The 18,966-nt window shown below is 52.5% G+C and overlaps 2 protein-coding genes across 7 annotated transcripts in view; one reads left to right on the forward strand and one right to left on the reverse strand.

Annotated features, from left to right (window-relative positions):
• The window catches only part of ARHGAP17 (Rho GTPase activating protein 17), a 63,206-nt gene extending 59,642 nt beyond the window's left edge, over positions 1 to 3,564 (reverse strand). For all 5 annotated transcript variants that reach the window (XM_054180543.1, XM_054180542.1, XM_054180540.1 and 2 more), the window contains exon 1: positions 3,416 to 3,564. In XM_054180543.1, coding sequence (XP_054036518.1) covers positions 3,416 to 3,468 — 53 coding nt within the window. In that variant the 5' untranslated portion in view covers positions 3,469 to 3,564. The remainder of the gene's footprint in view (positions 1 to 3,415) is intronic.
• Positions 3,565 to 3,750: 186 nt separating this feature from the next.
• The window catches only part of LCMT1 (leucine carboxyl methyltransferase 1), a 31,558-nt gene continuing 16,342 nt past the window's right edge, over positions 3,751 to 18,966 (forward strand). Inside the window, exons 1-5 of one of the 2 annotated variants that reach the window (XM_054180547.1) lie at positions 3,751 to 3,782; positions 5,361 to 5,452; positions 7,620 to 7,741; positions 10,828 to 10,904; positions 12,374 to 12,435. In XM_054180547.1, the coding sequence (XP_054036522.1) occupies positions 7,715 to 7,741; positions 10,828 to 10,904; positions 12,374 to 12,435 (166 nt within the window). In that variant the 5' untranslated portion in view covers positions 3,751 to 3,782; positions 5,361 to 5,452; positions 7,620 to 7,714. Of the gene's footprint in view, positions 3,783 to 4,015; positions 4,182 to 5,360; positions 5,453 to 7,619; positions 7,742 to 10,827; positions 10,905 to 12,373; positions 12,436 to 18,966 lie in introns of those variants that run through there. The other variant, XM_054180546.1, reaches the window with a different exon arrangement.

An 18,966-nucleotide genomic window follows, 5' to 3' on the forward strand; every position in this document is an offset into this window, starting at 1 on the left:
GCCATCAAGTTCAGAATGCAGGTTCATGTCTTCTCCGCTCCTCCCTTCCTCTTAATTTTTTCAATCCTAGCTAAAAGGTTCAGGCCATCTCCAGTGATTCCTGCTACAGTTTGGATGTGGCTCCAACTCAAGTCAGACCTGAGGTGGTTATTGTGTGTGATTAGCTGTGTATGTCATGGTCAAGGCATCAGTTTATTTTGCTGCATTAATTCAGCTCATGTGGAGCTCAGGATTTCCTGGTGAGCCCTGCCTCTGCAGAATTACCTCTGACCAGCTGTGAGACCCTTCACCAGGACAGGAGAACCACCCCAGGCTGAGACTTGCAGCTCAGTCCTCAAGCTCTGACTGCCCTGAGAGAGCTCTGATGCTGCCTCCCAAGGAGAGGCTGGCTCAGGCACTGACACCAGCCAGCAAAACCAGAGGGAGCAGTGCTTGAACAGTCAGCCCTCAATAAAAGGCAAAAGATACTGGTTCACTTCCTCCTTTTCTCCAGATTTATGTAGACAAGTAATTGATATTTTAAGGGTTGAGCAGAGCTTTGTTTGCCTCAGCAGAAATCCTTGGAGACCTGCTCCACTTCCAACAAATCTGTCAAGCACACAAGAAACACTCAGGGACAGACTGAACACTTGTCTGGTTGAAGGCATCTGACAACATCCATAGGATAATTGCTGCAAAATATTTAACTCATCTGTTAATTACTGTGGCATCCTGTTCCACTCAGCTAATCCCCTCTTTAATTAGTTTCCTACACACATGTCATCATTCTCTAGAACACTGCCCCTGCAGACTCACAGGCTGCCCAGAAATGCCATTCCCCTGCTTGAAGGAAGGTGAGGATGCCAACCTTTGGAAGCTGATGTAAGCAAGGCAGCTCATAAAGATGATCCAAGGGCTGGAACACCTCTGCTAGGAAAACAGGCTGAGAGAGCTGGAGGAGAGAAGGCTCTGGGAAGACCTCAGAGCAGTCTTCCAGGATTTGAAGGGGGCTCCAGGAGAGCTGGAGAGGGACTTTTGACAAAGACTTTTGACAGGGCAAGGGTTAATGGCTTCATACAGGAAGAAGCTGGGTTGAGACTGGACATTAGGATGAAACTCTCCCCTGTGAGGGTGATGAGACACTAGAACTGGTTGCCCAGAGAAGTTTGGAGGCTCCAAGCTTGGGATTGTTCAAAGTCAGGTTGGATGGGACCTTGAGTAGTCTGGTTTAGTAGGAGGTGTCCCTGCCCATGTGTCCCCTCTCTGTGAAGGGAGGGGAATTGCCAGGGGCCCTGGCTGGGTCCTAACCATTCACCTCTTTAGCTATAACATTGCTGAGGTCTCACAAGAGCTCCTCAGGTCAGTTAAAAATAGCCAACCAACCAAAAGGTCCAGAATCAGTTTATGTTGCTTCAGCTTAACTTGGGCTTTCCAGATTAATTCAAGCATCTCCATTTTCTCTCTGTGCTGGTCTTGCAGTAATTAGATTAAAATATTAACCATAAAAATCAGGGGCTTTATGGGAAGGAGGTTGGAGGGAGAAGAAAGAGCAAGGAAGGGAGGGAGGGAGAAAGCAGCAATAAAGTGAAACAATTACAGGCACTTGTCTGTATTCTGATGAACTAGGAAACCTCACTGCTCCAGACCCAGGCTGAGGGCACCAGACAAGCACCTGGGGAAGAAGCATGAGCAATGCTGGAGGCCCAGACAACCACACCCCGGGAACTCCAGCTGTGAAACGACCGAGGGCCACAAGCTTCCAACCAGGCTTCAGCTGCACTTAGCCAAAGGTCAGCCCCAACCTCCCAGCCCACACGCCACTACAAACAGCTCTCCAGCTTTAATTCCTGTTTCCCCCTTCGAAGCAGAAAGCAGCCCAGGATGTTTATCCTGCTCAGTACAACACAGATTTACTTGAAATTCCACTTGGGATTTGGGAGCTGCAGGCTCAATGCATGCAAACAAAAATGAAGAGGTATATGCCAACAATTACCCCAGCAACACGAAAAACCAACTTTCATTTATATGAAATGGGAATGAAAGGACCCAGGATTGGTTTGGAAGTTACTTCTCCTTTACAGCAACACAAGCACCCCATTAAAAACCTACTTAACCATCAGGAGCTGCCACGCTTGGCCTGCTCTTGGGGTAAGCCCCAAGAAAAGAGGCAGTGGGTTAAGCGAGTTCTTGAAGTGGAGAGCATGAAGCTCTGACTTCAGCTGACAGGAAAGCTCATCCTTTCAGCATGAGCACATACTTTCAGATCAGCTTTTCACCGAGAGGAGATTCTGTGGGGGGAGGGGGAGGGGAAACAGAATAGCAGAAAGGCAGTAAAGAGGCATTTGCATGTTTAGCACAGAGGAGCTGCAGGCAGGGACTCCCCTGACTGGGTACTGCTTTCTTCCCACAAAAAAAAAAAAATCAAGCTAAAGAACTTTAAAAACCTATGGAAATTGGAGGCAATCACAACTGCAAAGCTTCTGCTATGCTGCTAAACATTGCCATAGAATCACAGAATCAATAAGGTTGGAAGAGACCTCAGAGATCATCAAGTCCAACCTGTCACCCAACCCCTCATGGCTACTAAACCATGGCACCAAGTGCCACGTCCAATCCCCTCTTGAGCACCTCCAGGGACGGTGACTCCACCACCTCCTTATCACAGGGGACACGCTCTCTTAAGTCATTTAAAGTGAGAAAAAGAGGGAGAAACCGATCAAGCAGCTCAGAAGAGTTAGAAAAGAAACGAAAGTCCCCAAACGCTAGAGAGGAAGCGCACAATGCAAATAGCTCTGCGGGGCTCGGGGCGGGGGACGCGCAAGGCGACCCTCCGACGAGACAGTGCCCAGCTGAGCGGCATCCCACAGCCCCTGGGGACCCCGCTGTCTGACCCTGCGCCTTCATCGCGACACACACCTCCAACACAGAGCAGCGTCCCCGGCGCTGCGGAGAGGGGTTGCAGAGACGCTCCCTCCACCAGCAGCCCCCGGGGCTCTGCTGAATTCGCTGCAGAAGCCCAAGGCTGTTGAACGGATCAGCCGGGGACCCACGGGCCCACACCGGGTTTCACAGCAGGCCGAGACCGACACCCGCCCAGGGCTCGCTCCCGGCTCCAAAACCGAGAACGGGAATCGTCTTGTTGCTTTTATTTGTTAATTTCTGACCAACACCGGCCCCGCCGCCTCTCCGTCCGTCCCGCCAATCGCTCTCGGAGCTGACAGAAGTCTTTCCTCCCCCGGAGGCCCCGCTCGGGAGAGGCGAGGGCAAGGCCGCCGTGCCCGCTCCCTGCCCCAGCGCCCGGCCGTGATTGCGGACGGCCTCCGCCCGGTCCCCGCTGCCAGCTTCGCAGGGCAAAGCGGAGCGGAGCCGCCGCCCGAGCCCCACCGGGGCCCAGCCAGGCCAGGCAAGGCCGCTCGACCCCGGCCCCGCCACCCACCTGCCGACGGTCTGGTTGGCCAGCTGCTTCATCCGGTTGAACTGCTTCTTCATGGCGGCGGCCGTTCCCCCGGCCTCCCGCCGGGCTCCCGCTGCTCCGCCGCCACCACCAGCCTGCCGCCCGGGCCCGGCCTCCCGCCACCGCCTCCCTCCTCACCGCCCCGCCCACACCGGAACCCACAGCCGCTTCCGGCCCCATCCACCCGTCACGTGCCCGCGGCGACAGCCGGGCCCCGGAACAGGTGGGGCCGCCGGGACTACGGATGTCCCGCCCAGGGCCTGGATGTCTGCTCTCCGCAGCAATGGAGCGGTGGATCTCGAGATCACGGGGCGCTGCTGCTGCAGCAGCGGTGGCTAGGCCGGGCTCGGTGCGTGAGAGAAGCTGCAGAATCCTCCGCGGCCTCATCGCCGACCGTTCCCCCCTGACTACAGCTCCCAGCGGCCCTTGCGGCACGGCGCATTTCCTGGGCGAGGCTGCACGGCTTACGCGCTCTCATTGGTCACGTTATGAATGGACGAGGGCGTAGACCAATCGCTGCCGAGCTGCGGCGGGCCGCCCTGCGATGGCTGCCCAATGAGGGGCGGCGGGGGGCGGGCCGCAGCGGCGGTGGCGGCAGCGGCGGGCGGCAGAACCTCGCAGGTTTCCCGGGCCCGGCTTTCACGCCCTCCATGGCGACTGCCGCCCGTGACCCCATCTCCGCTGCTGACCTCGATGAGGCGGATGAGGCGGTCCGGGGTACCTGCGAGGACGCGTCCGTCTGCAAACGGTAGCGGCCTTTGAGGAGGCGGGGAGCGGCAGGGTAGGGTGGGCCGGGCCCCTCCGATGTCTCCCGGCGTACCGCGGCACCGAGCCCTGGCCCTGGAGCGGTGCTGACTGGGGCGAGGGGAGGCAGGGCGGGTGGGGAAGCGGCGAAGTACGGACCGGCTCCCGGGAAGCTCGGCTGGAGGAGAGGGGAGAGAGCCCCTTCCCTCGGCTGCTGCCCCGCGGAAAGGCGCTGCCGATGCTTTTTTGCCCTGTACTGAGCCCTGGAGCTAGAAAGGCTGGCTGGGCGGGGAAACACACAGAGCTGTGCAGGAAGAGAATATGGGAGAATAAACTTCGAACCCTGGTTAGAGTTCCCCTTGGGGAGGGCGGGTGTTGGGTCTGAAAGTGCTTTTTATTTGGACCCGCAGCCTGAGCCCTCAGGCCGGCCAGAAACTTCCCAGCTTCTCTATTCAGTACCTGCCCAGCTTTCAGCTGGGGGTTTGCTGGTAGCATGCAGTGATCCCTGGAACTGTACTAATAGGTGGGACCACAAACTTCAGTAAGAATTGATATCTTAGGAAGAAGACAATTATAAATCGATAGAATTCGAAGCTCTTTTCCTTGATTTCCTCCAAAGGATGGGTGCTGAGTTTCATTGCCCTGTGGTGCACAGGCGTGAGTTTTACTTCAGTTGTTGCTTCCTTGTGTTCTCCTCCTGTTGGTGGTGCAGCAGCAAACTGATGGGTGGTCGAGTTTGCCTTTAGAAACCCATTGTAAAACTAGTAAGTTGTGTTGGCTGTGTTGAAGTGAGCTCTGGGAATGAGTGCAAACAGCTCTCAGCATGGGTGATGTGTGGTGTGCCTGCTGGGGCTGTCTGGGGAGCTTCAGACAGAATTCTTCTGTTTGCTGGGTCCTCCAGGAGGAAATCTTTGAGATGAAGGTCTTCCCTTTCAGAAATCCATCAAAGAGTGTAGAGGCCATTAAAAATGGGCTTGTTTAATATGGCAAGAGCCACCTTTTTTACTGGACTAGTTATAACTTCTTTAATGACATAGTTCCACACACCCAAAAGGGTTTTAAAGCTTCGTCTGCATGTGTGCAGCAGGTTAGAGAGAGCCCTTCTCAGCTGTGCAGCTTTTGGACTAAATCTTGGTGGCCTTAGATCATAATGCTCTTCTTTTTTTTCCCCTCTGCTGGACAGGTTTGCTGTAAGTGTTGGCTACTGGAAGGACCCTTACATCCAGTATTTTGTGAGGCAAGCCAAAGAAAGAAAAGCACCTGAAATTAACAGAGGCAAGTTGGCATCTGAATGAGGGCAGTGCAAAAGGGTTCTTAATGGGTCTTGAAGAGTGTCTGATGCCTTCCATGCACTGAGTGTTGTGGAATGTAGGAAGGGAATAAAAGAATTGGAGAAGATTTCACAGAATCCCAGCATGGGGGGGTTGGAAGGGACCTCTGGAGATCATCTAGTCCAAGCCCCTTGCTCAAGCAGGGCACCCACAGCAGCTTGCCCAGGATCACAATGGCCAGGTGGGGTTGGGAGCTCTCCAGAGGTCACTCCACAACCTCTCTGGGCAGCCTGCTCCAGGGCTCCAGCACCTTCACACCAAAGAAGTTTCTCCTCCTGTTGAGATGGAACCTCCCCCTTGTGTCACTGAGCACCACTGACAAGGCCAGGCCCCAGCCTCTTGCCCTCTTGCCTTTCTCTCTTGCTGAGCATAGATCAGATTCCCTCTGGGGCTGCTCTTTCCAGGCTGAAAAGCCTCAAGTCCCTCAGCTTTTCTTCACAAGAGAGATGTTCCAGTCCCCCTAATCATCTTTGTAGCCCTTTGCTGTACACTCTCCAGCAAGTCCCTGTGCTCCTTGAACTGGGGAGCCCAGAAATGGACCAAATACTTCAGCTGTGGCCTCACCAGGGCAGAGCAGAGGGGGTGGAGAACCTCCCCTTGAGCTGCTGGCCACACAATAATCTTATTGACTACTTCAAAGCAGTAATTCCATCATGTGTCTCATCTTTCACATGCTGTTCTGTAAATCAAAACTCTGATCCTTTCCTTCCTGCATGCTGAATGTGGTGTCTGTGCTTGAAGAAATCTCTGCAGGACAGCAGGGTACAGCAGCTCTGCTCTCTGCAGAGGTGTGCACACACACACACACCCCAGCTAGAGTTATTGTGCTTGGCTGGAGGTGAAACTTGGCTAAAACTTTGCTTTATGCAAGAAGTCCTCTTCAATCACATTTTGTTAGTGTCCTGCTTTTGCTGGGACAGAATCTTAGCTGTGGGCTGCAGCAGTGTGGAGTCAGACAGAGCAGTGCCCCACACTGGCTATAGGTGAATACATTTCATGCTCAGTGTAAAGGGGGAAGTTTGTTGAGGGTGGAGGAGTCTTCTCCTTGGCTCTTGAATTGTAGAATTGTTGAGGATGGAAGAGGCCTTTGGGCTCATCAAGTCCAACCACTTGCCTAGAGCTCACAATCCCACCCCTGCTGCTAAGCTACCACCGCTGAACCACGACCCTCATCACCACCAACCCATGCCTCTTGAAATACCTCTTGCTCACCTGCTCCTGAGGATGCTTCCCCCCCACCCCCAATACATGCTTAGGTGCCTTTAAAAAGCAAATGATTCTTCCTAAGAAGCACCATTTTTGAAAATAGGCAAAGACTTTCCAGTGACCTAAAAAAATCCTACTGAGTGTTAGGCTGAACATGAGCCAGCAGTGTGCCCAGGCAGCCAGGAAGGCCAGTGGCATCTTGGCCTGTGTCAGGAACAGTGTGGCCAGCAGGAACAGGGAAGTCATTCTGCCCCTGTGCTCAGCACTGGTGGGGCCACACCTTGAGTCCTGTGTCCAGCTCTGGGCCCCTCAGGTTAGGAAAGATGTTGAGCTGCTGGAAGGTGTCCAGAGAAGGGCAAGAAAGCTGGGGAGGGGTCTGGAGCACAGCCCTGTGAGGAGAGGCTGAGGGAGCTGGGGTTGCTTAGCCTGGAGGAGGCTCAGGGGAGACCTTCCTTCTGCCTACAACTACCTGAAGGGAAGTTGTAGCCAGGTGGGGTTGGTCTCTTCTCCCAGGCAAGCAGCACCAGAACAAGAGGACACAGTCTCAAGCTGTGCTAGGGGAGGTTTAGGCTGGATGTTAGGAAGAAGTTCTATACAGAGAAAGAGATTGGCCATAGGAATGTGCTGCCCAGGGAGGTGGTGGAGTCCCCATCCCTGGAGGTGTTTAGGGAGAGTCTGGATGGGGTGCTTGGTGCCATCTTGTTGATTAGATGGTGCTGGGTGATAGGTTGGACTCAGTGATCTCAAAGGTCTTTTCCAACCCATTCCATTCCATTCCATTCCATTCCATTCCATTCCATTCCATTCCATTCCATTCCATTCCATTCCATTCCATTCCATTCCATTCCATTCCTCAAATATTGCATGAAAATAACACTTAAAGCCAAACCTGTTGTTGTTGGCAGGCTACTATGCTCGTGTTCATGGAGTCAGTTACCTGATCAAAGCTTTTCTAAAGAAGACAGAATGCAACTGCCAGATTGTCAATCTTGGTGCTGGCATGGACACCCTGTTCTGGAGGTTAAAGGTAAGGAGGGCTGAGGGCAAGCAGCTGAAGGCAAATATGTGCATTGCTTGAAGCACCCCTCTGTGAAGGGGTGCCTGAGGCTGCCCTGCCTCACTCCTCAGCTTGCTTAGGATGAGTTTAGGCACCTGGAAGCTCAGTGAAGTAGGGGCTGTGGTTTCACTGCCTTTTCCCCCCCAAAATGTCTGGCAGACAGGATTTAGATTTAGAATCATAGAATCATTTTGGTTGGAAAAGATCTTTAAGATGGAGTCCACCCATTCTCTAACTCTGCCAAGGCTGCTGCTAACCACAGCACCACAGCTCTGCCTCTTTGAAACACCTCTGGCCATGTGGATTCAACCATCTCCCTGGGTGGCCTGTTCCACTTTTTGAGAACCCTTTCAGAACAGCCAAGAAGTTCCTTCTGATGTCCAGCCTAAAGCTCCCCAGGTGCAATTTAAGGCCATTTCCTCTCTGCCACTTCTTCCTGGGGGAAGAGACTGACCCCAACCTGGCTCCAAGCTCCATACTTGTCTCACATGAAGCTGACCTCTAGTGGACTTCAGGAGCCTGAACTCCCAAGTTTTGCTGTTCTCTTTAAGCCTTAAGATTCCAATTGGGTTTTTTAATCCTATTTTCAAATGGGAATAAGGTACCAAGGGTAAGGTGGTAGAGGCTGGGTTGACACATCCCCCTGAGTAAATTTATCTATGTGTCTGTCTGTCTGCATGGGTACAGGTTCAGGTTATTGAGGTGTTACATGATAGCATCATTGGGAGCACACCTCTAGCTCACCTTGTCTTCTCATTAACATTTACACTTGTAGATTTGGTTTCAGGAAGAATCACAGAGTGCCAGGGGTTGGAAGGGACCTCCAGACACCATCCAGTCCAACCCCCCCTGCCCCAGCAGCATCACCCAGGGCAGGTCACACAGGAACACAGCCAGGCAGGTTTGGAAAGTGTCCACAGAAGGAGACTCCACAACCTCTCTGGGCAGCCTGCTCCAGGGCTCCAGCACCCTCACAATGAGAAGCCTTTTGCTTCTGCTCCCATGGAACGTCCTCTGCTCCAGCCTGCACCCATTGACCCTTGTCCTGTCACTGCACATCACTGAGCAGAGCCTGGCTCCATCCTCCCAACACTGCCCTGCACATCTTTATACCCATGAGTGAGGACACCCCTCAGGCTCCTCTGCTCCAAGCTAAAGAGCCCCAGCTCCCTCAGAATGTCCTCACAAGGGAGATGTTTCACTGCCTTCAGCATCTCTGTGGCTCTGTACTGGACTCTCTCAAGCAGCTCCCTGAGATCCTTCCTGAACTGAGGTGCCCAGGAGTGGACACAATATTCCAGATGTGGCCTCACCATGGCAGAGTAGAGGGAGAGGAGACCCTCTCCTGTCCTACTCACCACAGCCCTTCTAGTCCACCCCAGGATGCAGTTGTCCTTGTCCACAAGGGCACACTGCTGGCTCGTGGATGTCCTGTTGTCCCCCAGGTCCTTTTACCCAGAGCTGCTGTCCAACAGACCAGCCTCAAACCTATCCTGGTCCATGGGGTTGTTCTTTCCCAGACTCCAGACTCTAGCCTTGGCCTTGTTGGATTTCATTCAGTTTCTTCCTGCCCGGCTCCAGCCTGTCCAGTGCTGGCTGAATGGCAGCACAGCCTGAGGGCTGTCAGCCACAAGAAAGCCTAGGGAGGTCAGCTGCATTTTGCCTGCTCACAGTTCAGTGGCTGTCAGTCAGTGGATGGGGAAAAAAGAAGGAATATTTTTTGAGCTGTGAAGCTTTTTCTCTTCCCTGCACTCCTGTGGCAGCTGTTAATGCACAGTTTTAGTAACTGCCCTGTCACAGTGATTGAAAAAGCTTAATGGGGCCTGTAATTCCAATTCTTTCTTCTTACAAAGAGCAGGTGTGGTACAAATAACAGAGAGAGCTTCAGACCAAATTAACCAAGAGCCTCAGTCTTCTGCCTCCTGATTCAGAAGGGATTCTCAGCTCTTCAGAGGTTGAGCAGCTTGAACTAGCAGCACATAACCACCACAAAAGGATTGCTGCAGAGGGAGAGACTTGGTACAGCTCAGGGTGTCAGAGAGTAACATCAGCAAGGTATCCCTGCCTGTGGGGATCATCTTTAAGGTCCCTTTTCAACCCCAACCTTTCCATGATTCTGTGAAGTAAAGAGGTTTTTCCCTGCTTTTGTGGTTGAGGGACATTGGGTGCTTGTAGGCTGCCTCTGGGCTTGAGGACAAACTGGAATGTGGTCTCCTTCTGGGTGAAGCTGCACACCTCAGCTGGGGTCAGTTTTGGGCCCCTCTCTCCAAGAAGGACATTGAGGAGCTGGAGCAGGTCCAGAGAAGGGCAGTAAAGCTGGGGAAGGGTCTGGAGACCAGGGCTGGTGAGGAGAAGATGAGGTTGTGTAGTTTGGAGAAGAGGAGGCTGAGGGAGACCTCATTGCTCTCTACATCTCCCTGAATGGAGGTTGGAGCCAGGTGGGGTTGGTCTCTTCCCCCAGGTTACAAACAGTAGGATAAGAGGAAATGGCCTCAAGTTGCCTCAAGAGGAGGAAACCTAAAGGCTGGACATGAGGAACAATTTCTTCACCTTGAGAGTTGTCAAGGCCTGGCTCAGGCTGCCCAGGCCACTGGTGGAGTCCCCATCCCTGCAGGGATTTGAAAGCCATGGAGAAGTGGTGCTGAGGGCTATGGCAGTGCTGGGTTAAGGGTTGGACTCCACTATCTCAAAGGTCTCTTCCAACTCAAACCACTCTGTTTCTATGAGATGTCCTCAATTCCTTTCTGAGAAGGTGACACTGAAGATGGGAGGGGAATGTCATCAGTTTGCTGTTGCTGTGCTCCCTTAGGTCCTGGTAATGTATTTGTGAGTGGTCTGGTGCCTTGGGTTGCTGCATCACATGAGCTGTGAGCCCATTTCTTCCTGCCTAGAGGGCATTCTCCTGTCTCACAGCTGCTTTGGGTCTTAACTTGGGCTGTAGGATGCATGCCAGTGTGGCCTACAATCAACCCCTTCAGACTTAGGGTTCTGTCTTCTTGTCAGGTGCATGTGAGACTTGAATGTCCCTAACTCTGGGGTCTTGCTCCACTCCTCAGGATGAAAATCTGCTCCCCAAGAAATATTTTGAAGTGGATTTTCCAATGATAGTTGCACGAAAAATCCATCACATCAAGTAAGTGGAGTGCCTGTGGCTGGCTGTGGGCAGCTGGCTAGAGCTGAGCAGCAGGTCCTGAACTGCAAGCTGCAGCTCTCTCATCTCTCTCCTGAGGAGCTTCTCTTGCTCTGGGGCTTGGAGTAAAGGGTTCATCATGTAGGCAGTTGTACACAGAATCCTGGAATGGTTTGGGTTGGAAGGGACCTCCAAAGGTCATCTAGTCCAGGCCCCTGCAGTCAGCAGGGACTCCCTTCACTAGAGCAGGTTGCTCAGAGCCTTGTGCCTAACTTCAGACATCACCAGGGATGGGGCTTTGCAGATGGAGAGAGGTGATTTTGCCCCTCTGCTCTGGAGCATTTCATCCAGCTCTGGAGCTCTCAACACAGCAAGGACATGGACCTGCTGGAGATGATTAGGGGGCTGGAGCACCTCTGCTATGAGGACAAGCTGAGGGAGCTGGGGCTGTGCAGCCTGGAGAAGAGAAGGCTCTGGGGAGACCTTGGAGCAGCCTTCCAGTACCTGAGAGGGGCTACAAGAAGGCTGCAGAGGGACTGCAAAGGCCTGCAGGGACAGGATGAGGGGCAGTGGTTTGAAATGAGAGCAGAGGAGGTTTAGATTGGTTGTGAGGAACAAGTTCTGCACCATGAGGGTGCTGGAACACTGCAACAGGTTGCCCAGGGAGGGAGTAACTGTCCAGCTGTTCCAAGTTGGAGAAGCTGACATGTGGGGGCTGCAGGGAGGCAAACAAGCTTAATGGAAGCCTCACAATCATTAGAGGCCATTTAGTCTTTCAGTTGGAGAGGTAGGAGAGCTGGTACTGGGCATGAATATCCTGTTGGAATGACTGTATGAGGCTTCTAGAGGATCTTTGGAGTGTCTGGATAGTGCTTCAAAGATCACCTCTGGAGAAGAGAAGGCTCCAAGGTGACCTAATTGTGGCCTTCCAGTATCTGAAAGGGGCTACAAGAAGGCTGGGGAGGGACTTCTCAGGATATCAGGTAGTGACAGGACTAGGGGGGAAGGGAATGAAGCTGGAGGTGGGGAGATTCAGGCTGGATGTGAGGAGGAAGTTCTTCACCATGAGAGTGGTGAAGCCCTGGAATGGGTTGTCCAGGGAGGTGGTTGAGGCCCCATCCCTGGAGGTGTTTAAGACCAGGTTGGATGAGGCATTGGCCAGCCTGATCTAGTGTGGGATGTCCCTGCCCATGGCAGGGGGCTTGGAACTAGCTGATCCTTGTGGTCCCTTCCAGCCCTGACTGATACTATGATGATCCTCTAGGCTGAAGAGTCCTGGGGTGTGAAGCTCAGCTGCGACTCAGAGTCTACCTTGCAAAGGTTTTGGTTTCCAGTAGAGGGCAGAGGAATTCTCTGCTCTGCTTTTCAGCACACACACACACACACACACAAATCTGTGTGTTAAATGAAATGTAAGCCACACTGCTAAAGGAGCTCAACTGCTCAGAGATGCTTCTTCCTTCTTCCCACAGATCCAAACCTCCCCTGTCAAAACCAATTATGGAATCCCATTCAGGGGACTCTCTTCTAATAGGTGAGTCATCTGCAGAAGCAGCCAGCAATGTACTGCAGCACTTTGAAAACTTTTTCTGATCATTTTGTTCTGCTATGTGGGCAGGCTTTTAATGCTTGAAATGCTGTTTGGACAGAGAATTGAGAGGGAAAAGAGGCTTTTTTGGTTTGCTTGGTATATTTTCCCCTTACAGACTCCTGCCCATTTGTTCTGTGTCATGTTAGAAATTGGCTTCTCCTGAAGTGGTTTTTTTGCTTCTACCAGAAAGTTGGTGGGGTTGGGGTTTTTTGGGTTGTTGGTGGTTTTTTTTTCCTTCTCTCTTACAGAAAAGGGGAAAATGCTGCTGAGCAGCCAGCTGCACTGGCTTCAGGTGGCTGTGCAGGGGGCTTGTTAGGAGCACAACAGAAGCACAGGCTCACAGGTTGGGAGGGCTTGGAAGCGACCTCCAGAGATCCTCCAGTCCAATCCCCCTGCCAGAGCAGGAGCACCTAGGGCAGGTCACACACACTCAGCTGCTCAAGGCTTCATCCAGTCTGGCTTTGAGCACCCCCAGGGAGAAGGCAACCACAGACTCTCTGGGCAACCTTGTCCAGACTCTTATTACCCTCACACTGAAGAGCTTCTTCCTAAGATCCAGTCTAACCCTGTTCTCCCTTAGCTTCAAACCATTGCCCCTTGTCCTGTCTCTAGACACCCTCCAGCCTGCCTGTAGGATCCCTTCAGTATTGGAAGGCAGCTCTTCTGTTCTTCAAGCTGAACAACCCCAGCTCCCTCAGCCTGTCCTCGTAGCAGAGGTGCTTCAGCCCTTGGATCATGTTTGTGGCCTCCTCTGGGCTCAGTCCAACAGCTCTGTGTCCTCACGCTGGGGACAGCAGAACTGGATGCAGCATTTGAGGTGCCATTTAAATGACAGAACTCTCCACTGTGCATTTAGAGCTCAGAAGATGACAGCCCCACCTCAGCAAAAGGGCTCCTGAGTGCTGCTGCTGTGTTTCAGCTGGGAGACCTTCTAGCAGAGCTCCTGTGTGCCCTGGGATGTGCTGCAGAAGCACTGTCAGCAGCATCAGTGCCAGGTCAGTCAGAGGGGTTTGGGTGTTGCTGAGCAGCTGTAGGCACCTCATGTGCAGCCAGATAGCTGCAGAGGCAGCCAGTTGCAGCAGTGTCTTGTAATCAAAACTGCTAATTAGCAAGTCAGAGCAGTCAATAGCAATTAAAGTGTCGCTGGGTGAAGGTGCTGGGCTGCCTTGTTCCTCTGAAGCTCTTTCTCTTCTTCAGAGCAGCAGTTTTGCTGTGATCAGGCTGCTGTAGGCTCTGCTCCACTGAGATCTTTGGGGTTCAGGACAAGGTGCAGGTGCTTGGAGAGAGGATCAGAGAATGGTTTGGGTTGGAAGGGATCTTAAAGATCTGAGAGTGAGAGACCTGGGGCTGGTCAGTCTGGAGAAGAGAAGGGTAAGAGGGGATTTGATCAGTGTCAGTAACTATCTGAGGGGTGCATGTCAAGGTGAAAGTGCCAGGCTCTTTTCAGTGGTGCCCAGTGGTAGGCCAAGGAGCAATGGATACAAGCTGGAGCACAGGAGATTCCACCTGAAGATGAGAAACTTCTTTGGTGTGAGGGGGACAGAGCCCTGGAGCAGGCTGCCCAGGGAGGTTGTGGAGTGTCCTTCTCAGGATGCATTGCTGTGTGCTCTGCCCTTACTGATCCTGCTTTGGCAGGGGCCTTGGACCGGATGATCTCCAGAGGCCCTTCCCAACCCCTAACGTTCTGTGACTCTGTGATCTAGTTCCACACCCCCTGCCATGGCCAGGAACACCTCTTACTAGACCAGGTTTCTCAAGGCCCCATCCAGTCTGGCCTTAAACACCTCTGAGCTTGGAGCCTCCACAGCTTTGCTGGGCAACCTGTTCCAGTGCCTCACCACCCTGCTGGGGAAGAGTTTTCCCTCCGTGTCCAATCTTAGTCCAGCTTCTTCCAGTCTGAAGCCCTTACCTCTGGTCCTGTCACTCCCTGCCTTTGCCAGAGGTCCCTCTTGTGGCATCTCTGTGGGTTTCAGCCTTTTTTCCTTACATGTGCTTTGATTGCTGGCCCATTGCTGAGCCAATGTTTTCATCCAGCTATTTATGATAATAACCAGATCTTGTTTGCAGGCAGCAATCAGCAGCCAGCAGCTCAGCATTCACATGTGAGGCACAAACTATTTTTTTCCACCCATATGCATCACTCTCTATTAATCCACAGCCAATTTATCACCAAGTCACTAATTCCACAAGATCCTTCTATAGATCTTCACCACTCTGAAGACTTTGGACTTGCCAACAAGCTGCCACTTACCAACCACTCTGTTTTCCCAATCATCCCATGGTGTTGAAGAGCAGCATATCTTCAAGCACAGATCTTCAGCTCTCTCCATGGTGAAAATTGACAACATATGCCCACCCTCCATCCCCAGCTCTTGGTCCATATGAGAGCCATTCCTTCTCCCAACAGCCATGAGATTTCTTTGGCACACTTGGGTGAGGGACACTGTCAAAGAACAGCTTTGAAATTCCAGCACTATATCAACTGAATCATGGAAGAGTTTGGGTTGGAGGGGACCTCCAAAGGGCCTCCAGTCCAACCCTCCTGCAGCCAGCAGACATCCTCCACTGGAGCAGGTTCCTCAGAGCCTTGTCCAGCCTGATCATGAGGCCTCCAGGCCTCAATGACCTCCCTGGGCCACTCAGTTTGTGATGAAAACTTTTGACTTGAAATCTGAAGGAAAGATATGAAAGGGAGGGTTGGCACGAGATGATCCTTAAGGTCCCTTCCAACCCAAACCATTGTGGGATTTCAGCTCCATCTCTGCTCCTCCTTTGGTTTTGTGTGCACATAACCACCTGTAGCACATGACACACCACATCCCAGCAGTGTCCTGTCTGCAGACCATGGTTACAGCCACTGTGAGTGAAGCTGGACATGTTAAACCCTGCAGGCTCTGCTCTTTGGAGGAGCAAAGCACCAGCCAGCCCACAAATCACCCCCAGAGTGGGATCAAAAGCTGAAAGCCAAGAACAAGCTGTGGCTGCCTCATCCCTGGAAGTGTCCAAGGCCTGGCTGGGTGAGGCTTTGAGGAACTTGGAGTTGTCAGTTGATGGCAAACTCCCCAAGAGCCAGCAATGGTCACTGGCAGCCCAGAAGGCAGCTGTGTGCTGGACTGCATCAAAAGGAGTGAGAGCAACAGGACAGGGAGGGGATTCTGCCTCTCTGCTCTGCTCTCTTGAGACCACACTTGCAGCACTGCAGCCAGTTCTGCTGCCCCCAGCACAAGAAGGACATGGAACTGTTAGAGGGGATCCAGACAAGGCCACAAAGATGATCAGGGGGCTGGAGAAGCTCCCTTATGGGGACGGGCCAAGAGAGTTGGGGTCGCCGTCGCTGGGGGTGTTCAGGGCGAGGCTTGACAGGATGCTTGGTTCCATGGTTTAGTTGATTAGGTGGTGTTGGATGATAGGTTGGACTTGATGATCTTGAAGGTCTCTTCCAACCTGGTCTGGTCTGGTCTATTCTATTCTATTCTAATTCAACCTAGAGAAGAGAAGGCTCCAGGGACACCTTAGAGCAGCCTTTCAGTACCTGAAGGGCCTACAGGAGAGCTGGAGAGGGTGGCCAAGGGTGCTGAGAGCAGGTTGTGTTTCTTCACCTCACAGTGGTGGCTGAAGACAAGGCAGGTGCTGGAGAAGCCTCTCCTGAGAGGAGTGTTGGCTTGAATGGATTGAAGCTCAGGGAGGGGAGGTTGGGACTGGAGATGAGGAAGAAATTCTTGACAGTGGGGGTGGGGAGACACTGGGACAGGTTGCCCAGGGAGGCTGTGGCTGCCCCCTCCCTGGAGGTGTTGAAGGCCAGGCTGGATGAGGCCTTGAAGAGCCAGGGCTGGTGGGAGGTGTCCCTGCCCAGGGCAGGGGGCTGGAACTGGGTGAGCTCTGAGGTCTCCTCCAACCCAAACGGTTCTGTGATTCAAAGAAAACCCCCCAAAAATAACCCTCCCATGCTCTCCCCCTAAGACTTCCAGTTGAAAGCTCTGATCAGAAGTGTTGAGCTCTATGAATTCTGGAGATCCTTCCTGAGGAGCTTTCAGATCTATTTAAAATGGTCAATTTTTAGCAGTTGTATGAGCTCGTGCCCGCGGCGTGTGCAGCTCGGCTGGGTACTCTCTGTGCTCCTGTTTGCCAACAACCATCAATGGAGAGTGGAGGGAAGTTGGCAAGGAAATGTGTGGAGGAACAAGAACATTCTGTTTGAATGGACCAAAGGAGGAGAAGCAGGCAGCCTGGTTGCTGGAAATGGAATTGAAAGGCTCTGAAGAGAGGAGGACAAATCCATTCCTCGTCAGCTCTGCTGTGATAGGGTGGAGTGGTGAATCTGGCAGAGCAGGGTCAGTGCTTACACCTGCTGACCTCAAGGGTCTTTTCCAACCTGCATGATGATTCTGTGCTGTTGACTTCCACCTCTGATGTTTGCACTGCTTTGGAATGGAATGGGATGGGATGGGATGGGATAGAATAGAGTAGGAATAGGAATAGGAAATAGAATAGAATAGAATAGAATAGAATAGAATAGAATAGAATAGAATAGAATTAACCAGGTTGGAAAAGACCTTTGAGATCATCAAGTCCAACCCAGCACCATCTAATCAACTAAACCATGGCATCAAGCACCGCATCCAGTCTCTCCCTAAACACCTCCAGTGATGGGAACTCCACCACCTCCCTGGGCAGCATATTCCAATGGCCAATCTCTCTTGCTAGGAAGAACTTCTTCCTCACCTCCAGCCTGAACCTCCCCTGGCACAGCTTTGAGACTGTGTCCTCTTGTTCTGGTGCTGCTTGCCTGGGAGAAGAGACCAACCCCCACCTGGCTACAACCTCCCTTCAGGTAGTTGTAGACAGCAAGAAGGTCTCCTCTGTTCTTGGATCACTTCAAGCTTGTTGTAGTAGCTTCCTGGTTGTCCCAAAGGTGCTGGCATGTCCAGGGCAGGGAAGCTGGACAAGAAGGTTGCAGCAGTTCCCTGCTGAGTGTGGGGAGTGAGGCTAGCTGCACTGCAGCTCTGGCCAGCAAACCAATCACCACAGAAATCCTTCCCTCTGGCTGGTGGGGGTTTGTGTGGGGCTTTTACTGCTGCCATTATCATGGCCTTGATATAATAACTTAAATAGAAGGGTGTGGGAAGTAGTAAAGCTATTACAGAACATGCACATGGAAAGAAGCCTTGACTCAAAATGTTGAATCATTTGCCACACAACTTCTTTCTTTTTTTTCACTTCTTGGTTGGTTGTTGCTTTTGTGGAGTTTTTTTTCCCCCCCCTGGCTCCTGTAGCTGTTGCAAAATGTAGCTGAAAAGACAACTGGTGGCATTTTCAGACCCTTGTTCACTCCCCAATGAACTGGGGAGACATCTTCCAGGATGTTTCAGCACTGCTTCATTTAGTAGCAATTGATCTCTAGCTCTTTTTAACCCTTCCCCCCAGGTTTTTTTCCCTCTCCTGCAGTGGCCACCCCCACTCCTTTCATCCCACCTGGCTGCTCTTCCTCTCTTCACTTAGCTCTTTGGAGGGCTACAAAGATGCTGAGGGGACTGGAACATTGCTGTGAGGAGGAGATGTTGAGAGAATTGGGGCTGTTTAGTCTGGAGGAGAGCAGTCTGAGGGGGGGGAGCTCATCAATGCTGATCAATACTTCAAGGGTTTGTGTGCTGGGTTCTACAAATTGGCCACAGCAACCCCATGCAGAGCTACAGGCTGGGGTCAGAGTGGCTGGGGAGCAGCCAGGCAGAAAGGGACCTAGGGATACTGATTGACAGTAGGCTGAACATGAGCCAGCAGTGTGCCCAGGTGGCCAGGAAGGCAAATGGCATCCTGGCCTGCATCAGGAATAGTGTGGCCAGCAGGAGCAGGGAGGTCATCCTGCCCTGTGCTCAGCACTGGTTAGGCCACACCTTGAATCCTGTGTCCAGTTCTGAGCCCCTCAGTCTAGGAAAGATGTTGAGATGCTGGAAGGTGTCCAGAGAAGGGCAACAAAGCTGGGGAGGGGTCTGGAGCACAGCCCTGTGAGGAGAGGCTGAGGGAGGTTTAGGCTGGATGATAGGAAGAAGTTCCTCATAGAAAGAGAGATTGGCCATGGGAATGTGCTGCCCAGGGAGGTGGTGGAGTCCTCATCACTGGAGGTGTTTAGGAGGAGACTGGATGGGGTGCTTGGTGCCATGGTTTAGTTGATTAGATGGTGCTGGGTGATAGGCTGGACTTGATGATCTCAAAGGTCTTCTCCAACCTAAGGGTGGGTGTCAGGAGGGTAGGACCAGGCTTCATTCAGTGGTGCCCAGTACCAGGACAAGGGGCAATGGGCACAAACTGGAACATCAGAAGTTCCACTTAAACAGGAGGAGGAACTTCTGTCATTTAAGGTTGCTGGAGCCCTGGGGCAGGCTGCCCACAGAGATGATGGAGTCTCATATCTCTGGAGACCTTCCAGCCCCACTTGGATATGTTCCTGTGTGACTTCTTCTAGGTGACCCTGCCTTG

The sequence above is a fragment of the Dryobates pubescens genome, chromosome 4 (assembly GCF_014839835.1).
Source record: "Dryobates pubescens isolate bDryPub1 chromosome 4, bDryPub1.pri, whole genome shotgun sequence".
Classification (NCBI taxonomy): Eukaryota; Metazoa; Chordata; class Aves; order Piciformes; family Picidae; genus Dryobates; species Dryobates pubescens.